Source organism: Vulpes lagopus, chromosome 2 (assembly GCF_018345385.1).
Source record: "Vulpes lagopus strain Blue_001 chromosome 2, ASM1834538v1, whole genome shotgun sequence".
NCBI classification, from domain to species: domain Eukaryota; kingdom Metazoa; phylum Chordata; class Mammalia; order Carnivora; family Canidae; genus Vulpes; species Vulpes lagopus.
In genome coordinates, this window is record NC_054825.1 from 54,330,450 (window position 1) to 54,342,493 (window position 12,044).

At 41.1% G+C, this 12,044-nt stretch overlaps 1 protein-coding gene across 6 annotated transcripts in view; it reads right to left on the bottom strand.

Moving 5' to 3' along the window:
- The window catches only part of TLN2 (talin 2), a 418,441-nt gene that overhangs the window by 12,221 nt on the left and 394,176 nt on the right, over positions 1–12,044 (bottom strand). For all 6 annotated transcript variants that reach the window (XM_041740721.1, XM_041740682.1, XM_041740692.1 and 3 more), the window contains 2 exons: positions 8,760–8,865; positions 7,783–7,907 (listed from right to left, as the gene is read on the bottom strand). In XM_041740721.1, the coding sequence (XP_041596655.1) occupies positions 7,783–7,907; positions 8,760–8,865 (231 nt within the window). The remainder of the gene's footprint in view (positions 1–7,782; positions 7,908–8,759; positions 8,866–12,044) is intronic.

Consider the following 12,044-nt stretch of genomic DNA (forward strand, 5'->3'; position numbering starts at 1 on the left):
TTCTGCTGTTATTTTTCCTCTCCAGTGATCTCCTGCAGAGCTCCTCTTTTTTTTTTTTTTTTAAGTGAGAGGTCTGCTGAGGTCCCTCTGGGGAAGGGACATTTTGGGCTGGCTCCCTTGCTGCCAGCTTTGTATGCTCGGGAGAGCACATGAGGCTCCTGTCTTGCTCTCATTGGTCTAATGTCTCAGGAGCTTGACTTCCGCTGGGGTAGGAGTCTGGTAGGAGCAGAGACAGAGGGAAGGGAAAGGGGAAGCCTTTCCTTATTTGTGTTTTGCCTTTTAGGGATTCTGCGGACATCATCTTTGCAGTAACTCATTCATTTTCTGAACCTGCCTTCCCTCCTACCTCTCTGATAGGGGTGCTATAAGTAAAGTATAAATATACTAGAGCAATATTGACTCATAGTAGATGCTCAATAACTCCTAGCAATGAATTTCACTATTACTTCTCTTACTATACATACTTTTCTTGTGTTTTTAAAAACTGTTTTTCAGACTTTGGGCTAAGCTAGTCTGTTTTTTCTCTCTGGACCATTTTGCATTCATAATTTGGAGAAAGGTTCTAACCATCAGTTCTGATGATAACCTAAAATAATTAGAAATAAAAACCATAAACCGAAGATGAATGAAGTGTCAGGTAACACATGATACAGACCACAGACTGGCATTGCTTCCAGCTTCTCCCTCAACACCTGAGCAGAAGATGGGCCATCTGGGTTCTCCAGAACCAGGGTGTCCCACCCTTTCTGACCACGTGACTTCGAGCATTCATTGTCTTTCTCCAGGTATCCATCAGTTTCCTGTCAGTAACCGAAGGAAGAACCTCAAGCCTCTGGGTCCTTTATCTCAGATGTTACGGTTCCAAATTAAACATTTCCTTGTTAAGAAGGTGCTCACTAAAATAAGCAGGCGCTACTTTTTTCTCTTCCTTCTTTTCCTCCTTCATGGAGAAGCTCTGCCTTCCCCTTGCAGCATCTTTGCCAACCTCCTCCCTCACAGGTCTGGGGCATATGGCGTACAGAGGAAGGACGTTTTTGTCCATGATCCTTTTACTTGGCCATTTCTTTGTGAATTACATCCCCATAGCACCTTCCCCAATGAGTTTGAAGGTGTGGTCCAGAAGGCACAAATAGGAGACGATGGCCTGAAGGTAGCTGCCCTGATGTCTGCCTCCCTCCCTAAAATCTTCCTTTGAGGGACTTCCTTGCTGTGAGCTACTCAACACAGTGGTCATTCCTCTCACAACTGGCTACAAGGACCACATCACAACTCAATGGTACCATCTTTCCAGTTAGAAGCTGAGCTTTGTGTTATTGGAAGTCCTGCAGAATACTTGCTACTCAAAACAAGGTCATATCACACTAGAAACTTAAAAAAAAAAAAGCCTTTTAGATATATTTCTTAAAAGTGTGGACATTTTGCATATAATTTAAACGTCCTTGAGGGAAAAAAGAAGGCCAGCACCAAGCACTCCCACCACAACAGTGAAGCATTTTCTTGCCAGTTGGAAGCCAGAGTGGAAAGGCAGCCATGTTTCTCCCCCCTCCCCCTTTTTTTTGTAGTGAGTTTGGCTGCTACCAGTTTGCTTCTGGTATTGAATTGAGAGGTGCCTTGGGGGGAGATCTTAGCCTGTACTCGAAGACTCAACTGTGTAGGAGTCAAATCAACTTTTCTTTTAGAGGCCCCATGGGTGGGTTGTCTTTAGGACCACCACCCTTACTATAAATGGGAATTTATAAATGGGAAGATCTTCCAAGAGGCCAAACCCGGACAGCTGGCCTCGTCCTCTTGAAAGTCATAGAGAAACAACGAACAGTCAAAGTGGATGACAGAGAGAGCAGTGCCAAATGGTTTTGCCTGCAACCTGGGGAGAGACCACCCTTTGTACCCAGATAAAAAAAATGAATGCATATTCACGCAGCATCCTTTGGAAAAGGTCCGAGCTTGCACAGTTTCTCAGGTGTGGTTTTCTCATAGTAGCTATTGTTTTATTAGGTTTCTTTTTGGGGGTGAGAAGTAATACCACTGAAATGATCTTTTAATTGCTACTTCTGTTTGGCAGAAAAATTCTTAAAGATAATCATGCTTTCAAAAAAGCCACATGGATGTTTACTTAGGAAGCATGGACAAAAAAGATAATGGAATGCTTTCATGTATTTGATTGGATACATTCACTACATCATAAGCTCCTTTGATCCTTTGATATGAATCCTTTACGTACTTGAGGAGGGTCTGACAACAAGACCTCCTGTTCTACACTGACAGGAGTCACCCGGGAGCATGAACTGGCTGAGTTCCCCACACACCTTTGCTTTTCACACCCTTTACATCTCTTGGACTGGAAGCAACTAGTGGCAGATGAACTCAAAGCCCACACTTTAGCCATACAGAAATGCTGTATCTGCTCCTAATCCTCCCTGGATATCCGGTTGCCTTTTCTCATCCCCTCAGCTAAGCAGCACAGCATACTGGCCAACAGCAAGATTACCGAAAGAAACAAGAAAATCCTATCAGTTTTAACAAATGGGTTTCACCTTAAGGCCCCCTGAACTGCATTTTCCTTTACTCATAATAATATGCTGTCTCTCATCCATGACAATTTGTCATTTTGGTCTAGCAACTTTAACTGGACTCAAACCCCCAAACACTGTTCTCTGGCTGTGTTGAAGGTGGCATTGATTTTGGCAGCATCTTACAAACCATCTGAAAGAGCTCCTGCTGACATACATTTACTGATCTGTTCTCAAGTGGAGAAGGATCCCAGGGACAGGTTCCACTTTATCGCTCTAGCGGCTGGGACTCCAACTCTGTATTTCCCTCCCCTGTGCCATCACTTCGCTGCTGCTGTGACCTGTCACTATGCATTCACTGTGGCAAGCAACTTGGAGATGGCTTCTAGACATAACCAGGGGAAGCTTTCCTGACCCATTTGTTCAAACCACTGTCTTACCAACTGTGTGGGGGCATTGCTTACATGCATAAACACAAAAGTGCTCTTAAAAGAGTGCTTCTTCTCTGCTCCAAAGGACTGAGCTACCGGCACAATAGTTCTCTTTCCAGAAAGCAGTGTTCACAGTCTTTTGTTGAAACAGATCAGAATGAACTCACACATGCTTTGCAGGCTCTTCTAGGAGGAGGAGGTCAAAGCCAAGCAAAGGCGGCTGCTGTGTGCCAGAAAAAAAAAAATGTTTCATAATCCTAAACTTCCTGTTGCACCCAATTAGGCTATGGAATTACTTTCTGATTGTCAGCTTATTCTAAATATTATCAACCTCTACTGACCAGTTAACCAATTACAGGAAATTCAACAGACAGAGTACAGTCTGCATTACATTATCTTTATTAGATACATTTAGTCCTAACCAAGGTTTATATAAAGCCCAGTGACTCACCATTCCTACAGTTGGTATGGCTGATTCGGTTTATACAATTTGATGCTATTGGTTGAAGGGAAAGTTAGAGTGGATTTGTGCTTGAATTTTTGCTGAAAACTTGATTATGAAAATTACTAATTTCTAAGTTGAAGATCAGAGCAAAAGCGAACTAAGATGAAATGCCAAGTCTAGATGTGTTTGGGGGTTATAATCCTGACGTTAATCCCATGTTGCACACATGGTCTAGAATCAATCTCCCATTTTCTTTTCCACTGAGCATATATCCCTTAAGGATTCATTACTGCACAAAACTAAGCTATACATAATATCTCAAGCTCTTATGAAAACATCCATAATCATGATTTGCTTCTACAACAAAGGAATCTAGCAATACTGACACAGGTCTGAGACACTAGAAAAAAAAAATGGAATATAACATCATGAAATGGAATGAGCACTCCATCTTCTAAATCTGCTTGTGATTTTAACATGTTCTTTCCTGTTGCCTTATCGACTATATTAGGAACCCCCGGAGACAGGGCAAGACACTGTAGGAATATGTTTGATATATAGTTGGATTAAATAACAACCTAATATATCAAACATATCACACAGAGGCCTGCAGAAAAGGCATCCAGGTTTGACTGGGCTCGAGAATAGGCACCGTACTGCAGGCTACAGATGCAGGGGGCGGTCACCACTGCAGGAACTTCATCACCTGTCTGTGGAGCACTGGCCGTCTGGAAGTGTGGAAGCGGCGCCATTAGCAACGTCAGAGGCACATGCACCAGAGCTCACCGACCTTCCCCTTTTGCCTTTAAGCCATCTTCCCAAGCAAACAGTGGATTCAACAGTGCGAGCTTGTTATTCATAAGTGGGAGATTCTAGGCAAAAAGAGGTGCTTAAATTTTAAGGGCCTGAGCTGGGACTATACCAGGAATCATCTTCATAAACCATGGAGCATTCTACTTTTAAGACAGGCGACCTGAGAATGTGGTGAGCAAAATAATTTGAACCAACAAACCAACAAAACCACGGCCCTTCCCCAACACTGTTCTTCAAAGCAGTATAAATGCTCCTTGGTTACAAAGGAAAGCATTATTTACTCTATGCTGAGAGCTCGTGTGGTTGTATGTAGTTGGGGTAGGGGTATAGGGGTAGGAATGTGATAGCAAATGCTTATTCAGAGTATCCTGAGGATTCCTTATTTATTTCAGTTATGGAAGGGGGATGGAGAGAACCAGTTAACCACAAAGACTGGTCAATTTTGGTGTTAAGATTGGAGATTTTTTTTTTTTAACCGGGGAAATAAATTCCTTTATAAAGGCAAGGAAGATATTTTAGTTCATGTAGTTATTTCCACAAAGCAGATGGTACTCTGACACAGGCAAAAACCATGGTTTGGGTTGATGGTTTCTTTAAAACAGTTTTATAGAGAATATAATCCATGTGGCAGGAACCTCTGGCCATTGGGTGGAGTGGGACCTCATGTCATTGTAAGGCACTCAAGAGGTACCAAGCACCCTTCCCAATATGAAGAGGGGAGGGACCTAAAGTAGGCATCCCCAAGGAAGGGACTTGAATCAAGAGTTATGTCTACTTTGACCTTAACCAAAGGATTCCTTGGCTTTGTTTAAAGACCCACAATGCAAATACAAAGGCTAGATGATCAAGGAAATGCAGGGAATGCTCACTGGTCCATCTCAGCAGCCATCACTCATTTTTTAAGTGCTGTTATTTTTAAAACATTGTTTTATAAAATTTTAAAACACAGGGCTCCCCTAATTCTACAGTCACACTTGTACATTCCCTACCTGCCTCCTTCATATGCAAGTGTTTACAGAGTTGTAATGAGCACATAATTCTGTATCCTGTTGTTTTTTGTTTTTTTTATTTTACATTTATCCTTGAGCACCTTCTTCATACTACACAGTTCTATCAAGCATTATTTTCTTTTCTTTTTTTTTTAAGATTTACTTATTTATTCATTCATTCAGAGAGAGAGAGAGACAGGCAGAGAGAGAAGCAGGCTCCATGCAGGGAGCCCAACGCGGGACTCGATCCCGGGTCTCCAGGATCACGCCCTGGGCTGCAGGCGGCGCCAAACCGCTGCGCCACCGAGGCTGCCCAATCAAGCATTATTTTCAATAGCCATATACTTTTTCTTCAAGGAGACACTCAGGTCACATCTAACTTCTTCCTACTACAAACTAAGCTATAAGGAACAGCTCTTTCCCCCACATAGAGCTTTTTTTCTCTCTGGATTTACTCCTCAGAACAGATTCCCAGAAGTAGCATTAACAGCTCAAAGAGTACAGGCAAAACCAAAACTTCCCCTGTGGGGCTACACCAACCTCTGACACTGACTAGACCCAAAGATCTGCCACCCAGAGCCCACATATGCTGCTTCCAGCTCAGTCAAGCCATCTGACTCTGCCAAGGTATTTTGCATGGATAGAGCAGGGATGGTAATACATGTTGCTTTGTGGACTTGTTGCAAGGCCCAGATGAGTTACTCCATGCAAAGCACCTAGAAGACTGCTGGCACATGCTTAGGTACTCAATCAATATGAGTCTTTTTTTTGTTTGTTTTCTGTTCCCCCCCCCCCCCCCCCCAATCCATCAGCTGGTCGATCTATGGAGTAATTTTTATTGCAGGCATTCTCCTAGGAGGTAGTAGATAAAAGTCTCTGAAGTATATTTTCAGTGATGGCGATACAGTTACTGCTTATTAAGTTAGGCACTGTGTTCTTAAGTTATCTCATTTTATTGTTGTAACAATAATCCTATGGGGTAGGGCCTTAATTATTTGTTTTTTCAGCTCGAGAATTGTAAGATAAATAATGGCTGGACAAAGGGCAACTAGGATTCAGAGACAGAGCTCCAAGGGATCCTGCAAAAGGACAAAGGCAGAGGGATTGAAATAGGACTCTCAGAATCTGGTGAAGTGCTAATGTTACATGAGCACCAGGCTAATTCTCCAGAAGCGCGCCAACTGACATGACTTCAGCATTAGTAGATGAAAGCTTTCCAGGAGAGGCTACTTGTGCTAAATCAGATGAGAGGAAGAGGAAAAACCAATTACGCACAAAGCCTCTAAATCTTAGTCAATGGTTGCTTGCTTCTTAGCTGAAAGTAATTTTCCATTCGCAATTAACTTGGTTTATAAAGCAGAAATAAAGGCACAGAAAATGGGAGTTGCCACTATATACACACTCAGTTCTTAAGCTTGTTCAGAACAACTTGGACAATCTCAGACCACATAAAGCCCTCAGGTTAGAAGCTAGTGGAGAGAACCCTGGTAAACCCCCAAATCAGAAACCATAACTCTTAAATTACATTTTAATGAGAAATTTAAAGAATGTCTGTACCAAGTCCAGAGCAACTATTAGGAGATTGGAGATTGGCTCTAAGAATTTCATGGTTTTGAGAAGGTTTCCAAGCTTAATACATGTACCCAAGCTCATGTCTATTTTACATACTACGTGAACCCAGGCACTGCTTTTGAGTGGTGTGGTGTATTCTAGTGCTCCATCCTTTGGTCTTATAAAATAGGTAGAATTTTAGGTATACCTAATCTGATCCAACTTTTTTGAAGTGAAAAACCCAGATTTTACTTCCAAATATATGTGGGTCCTTGGAAGGGAAGTGAGGTTTTAGGTACCTGCAGTGACTTGCTTGAATAGAAAGAAAAAGAGGCCTCCTCTAGTCCCACCATCTTCTGACTGAAGACAGCCACAGAGGGTGGAGTGACAGGAAAGAGTGTCCTAACAGGTTGGGCTTTGCCCCTGGACAGCACTAGCTCACTGTCCTTTTATGTAATAATTGTCCTCTCTACTGCCCAATCTTAAAATATTTCTTTAAATGGCTGTTAATCTTAGTATCTACTCATGATCTTAAGTTTCAAACATTTATCTAGATGACAAACACAGATGAAGGAAACATACAGCCCACCACAGCCTCCAGCATGTCACGGGGTCCACAATTGAGGTACACATTGTCCTCCAATGATTTTAAGAGAAGGAGAGACCCAGCATTGCAATTTGCATTACATTATGGAAACCAGAAAATTGGAGGGCGATGATACCACGTTCAGTGACAGGAATTTTCCAAAGTAAGCATCCAGCACCTGCTTTATTATATATAATGAAACTAAACTCAGATTGTAAATGCCTGGGTTCTTCCTCTGGATACCCAAAGGTATTTTTCTGGTGGTTAACCTGAAGGATCCACACGTGGGTTTTTTTCTATACCCTGTAAAAAAGTGCTAGGCCAGTAGAGCAGGTTTGTAGCTTGCTAGTCTAACTACAGAGGAGATAAGCTTCCTGTGGCACACAGAGCTCCATTTCACAGCCATCCACAGGAAGACCTAGTGACATAAGACAAGCAGCCACACATGGACACTCACTTTTGGTTTTGCTCTTGGCTTCAGTTGCTCTAACTTCTTAGCAGCAGCCTCAATGGATGCTGCGGCCCCCAGTAATTCTGTTTCTGCAATGACGGTTGGGTCTTCTGGATCCACCCACTCTGTTCCTAAAATCAGTCCAAAGAGGGTCATTCTTGGTAGCTGTGACTGCAGGGCACTGGCTTCATTAAAACAACACTATCTGGATTGACATGTAGGGAAGCTCCATAAGCCTACTTGCTGCATGGTCCTAAGGGGTCTTCTCTAGCTCTCACAGAGATCAGCTGGGTACAGGGGAGCTCCTGTCAGCTCCTATTTTTCTAAGTCAGCTGTAGATACAGCTCTACCACAGGAGCAGTCATCAGTGATAGTTTCAAAAATCCAGATCTCATGGTCCAAGGCCAGCTTGAGCCTTATTCTGATTTCTAACTTAAAGCTCATGAATGCAAGAAACCATTTTCAAAAGACTTGAGACTATGCGGACCACACAGATTTGCCATTCTCTTCTCTCAGGACTCAAAGAGAATAGCCATTTACCTCAGCTCAAAGGAAGGGAAATTGGTGAGAACACCTTTCTCTGTTGAGGGGACTGCTTTTAATGTTACTGTGAAGGGGTGTTTAATCAATGTACCCAGAGAACATCGTTTCCTAAACATGAAGTGTGTCATTTGAACAAGGATAAATATTCTGAGGAATGAAAATGCAGATAAAAATAAATAGCAAGACTCTTTAGAGAAGTGAGCAATTCTAGAAGGATTCTATCATTTAAGTACTTAACAAAGACTGGACAAAAAGCTTTGCTTAGGGAGGGTATAACTTTGAAAATCTAACTCTATTCCCATTTGCTTAAAAAAAAAAAATAGTACCTCACTGTATTCCTTCTGATTGCATTTGCCAAGAAAAGGCCTGGGTTGGCCCTGCAGTTTCTCTGCTCAGTTCACTGTGCTAGTGCTGTCTGGACACAAGAGAATGCGGCCTACCTTTCATGGCTTCTGCGGCCTGGATCAGTTCAGTCACGGCGCCAGCAACGCGCTTGGAGAAAGCAGCCAGTTGGTGCTTGAGTTCTGGGCTTGGCTTCTGAAGGATCTATGGATGAAGACAAATACATGAGAGAGATGGTAGCCGTTTTGACAGAAAACACACTCTTCCTGGTAGATGAAGAGTTGGCCATCCTGGTGTTAAGCTGCAACTCTGTCGTCACCAAGTGACTTCAGAAACTTGGGGGAAATCACATAAGATTCACTGGCCTTCAGTTGCCTCACATGACAAATGAAAAGCTGGGATCCAGGAGTTTCTTTAAGGTTCCTTCTGACATGTTTCCCCTAAGATCATAAGTGAGATGAGATCCTTACTCATCTTTTATTTCTACTTTCATGTATACATAAAGCAAACACCTGCACACAAAAACTACCCACAGTGTAAGAACATTCTGAGCGAACGTGAAAGTCTGAAGTTACAGGTCAGCTGGTACTTGTGACAACATAACAGTAGGACCAGGAGTATGTGACTCTGGTAGGGTCTTAGAGACATAGTCCCCAAGAGAGCAACCAACTGATCAAGAGGGCTGTTCCTGAAGGAATAATCCATCTTCACAGTTTTGACTACAAGCTCTCCTCGGGGGAGGTCTTGAGGATTTTGCTTCTTTCAAACTAGTTCAAAGGTTTTTAAAATTCTTTTTTTGCTTTTTGGTTATTTTTATGGTATTAAAAAAGATGTTGGCTATCCTGTGTGGATTTCTTCTCAAATCACTCAAGAATGGAACTAAGAAATGAATTTACATTCTGACTTAAATCATCTTGCTCCTTAATTTTGAAATTCTTCTTCCAACATTCTTTTTCTCCATCTCTTTCCTATGCTTCACAGTGGTAATCTTCAGATTTAGGAATGTGAGACCATTCAGGAAGAAAGCACAAGTGCTGTGTCTCTATGGACAATTTTGAGGCCTCTGACCCAGGGACAAAGCATAGGCTTTGAAGCTGGACAAACCTGTGATCACACCTGGCTTCATTTGCTCTCTGTTTAAGACACTAGGCAGATTACTGAACCCCTCAGAACCTATTTCTCATCTGTAAAACTGGGATAATGCCTATTCCTCAGGACTGGCATAAAGATCAAATGGAGTAACACATGAGAAGCATCCTGCGCAATGCCTGCAACACAACAGGCATTCATCCAATGTTAATTCCCTTTTTGGTGTCCCATACATTTTTCACTTGGGCCAGGCAGCATACTCTTTTCTTAGGAGTCTGGAAAAGAGGTCTTTTGGACCCCAGAGCTAAAAGAAGACTCTAAGAGAAGCTTGGCAAAAAAAAAAAAAAAAAAAAAAAAAAAATCTGGGGTTGGGGTAGTTAATGGATTATACTTAGACCAGCCCCAGGCACACCAGGGCATAGAAGACATTATATTAAATGCTCAAACTGATTAGTCATAGATTTTTGAGCACCACTTTACATGCATCTATCCCCATCCTCCTTCCTCTTGTGATCTTTTACACTTTTTTTATATTTTCAATTGTTCTATGAATTTAGCTGCTCTGCTCTTATTGTTCTCACCCTTGGACTTATATGTATCACTATGCAGATATTAAGAACTCAGTATAGGGGTGTCTGGCTGGCTCGGTCAGTGGAGTATAAGACTCTTGATCTCGGGGTTGTGGGTTCAAGCCTCAAGTTAGGTGTAGAGATTACATAAAGCTAAAATCTTTAGGAATAAAAAAAGAACTCAGTATAAACATGTGAATAAGCAAACAAATGAATGGATGAATTAAAACAAGACAACATACTGTTGGGACAAGTTCTAAAATGATTGCTTCATGGAACACTTCCAAAACAACACTAGAACCATGGAGAGGTACAGGTTACTTATCTTCTCACTAAGCCTCAGTTTAAGTAAATTGCCTATTAAATAGGTATAGTAACAGTCCTTTTGTTACAGAGTGGTGCTAAGATCATATAAATTAATATGTAATTTAATATATAATCTCATCAGGGCTATTGACAGAATTGGGACTGATGTATAGCCTGGGCATCAGGATTTTAGAAGTCCCCCATGTGATTTTCATATATAGTTGTGAACCTATATATGAGTTGTGAACCACTCTAAACTTAAATAGTGGCATTTGGCACTACTTAAGTGTAAAAGGCTTGTACTAGTTTTTTTCTGTAACAATACATGTTGTAAGGCCACCAAGTGAATTATAGTTATTGGCTCAGGGTTTGAAGAGCTAAGTGGTCCATAGGCCTTGTTCATTGGTTAATTGGTTTATCCATAGAGGTCAATACAACAAAAATAAGTCAAGTGTTAAAGGTATGATGGGGAGACTCATAGTAAATGATGGACTGAATGTTCTCCCCTGAAGATCAAGAATATGGTAAGGATATTTGGTCTCACACTCCTGTCAATATTATACTAAAATTCCTGGACAGTGCAGTAAGGCAAGAAAAAAAATACATGACACACAGAAAAGAAGTAAAATAGTCTATTCATAAATAACATGAATGTCCATGTAGAAAATTCTGAGGCATCTGTTAAAAAAAAAAAAGTTTCTAGAACTAATAAGTGAGTATAGCAAGGTTACAGGCTATAAAGTCAATATACAAGCAATTATATTTTTATATATAATAAAAAATTGGGAATTTGAAAAAGGCAGTATCATTTATAATAGCATAAAAAATTATGAAATACCTAGTGTTGGGCAGCCTAGATGGCTCAGCGGTTTCAGCCCAGGGCATGGTCCTGGAGACCCAGGATCAAGTCCCATGTCGGGCTCCCTGCATGAAGCCTGCTTCTCCCACTGCCTCTCTTCTCTTTCTCAATCATTCTCTGTGTGTCTCATGAATAAATAAATAAAATCTTAAAAAAAATACCTAGTGTTTAATGTGACAATAGATGTGTAAGACCTGAGTGCTAAAAACTATAAATACTGTTGAGATTATTAAAGACCTAAGTAAATGGAGATATATACCATGTTCATGGATTAGAACACTCTTCAGATATCAATTATCCTCAAATCTCCCTCACAATCCCAGTCAAAACTCCAAGTTTTTTTAGATATTGACAAGATTATCCTAAAATGTAAATGAAATACAAAGCACACAGAATATCTAAGACTACTGAAAGCTGTTGAAGTTTTAAACTAATTGATTTTAAGACTCATATAAAATTGTAGTGAGAATCACGATATGATATTGGTATACAATGATACATAGATCAATGGTCAACTGATTTTCATTAAAGATGCTAAAACATTTTTATTTCAATGGGGA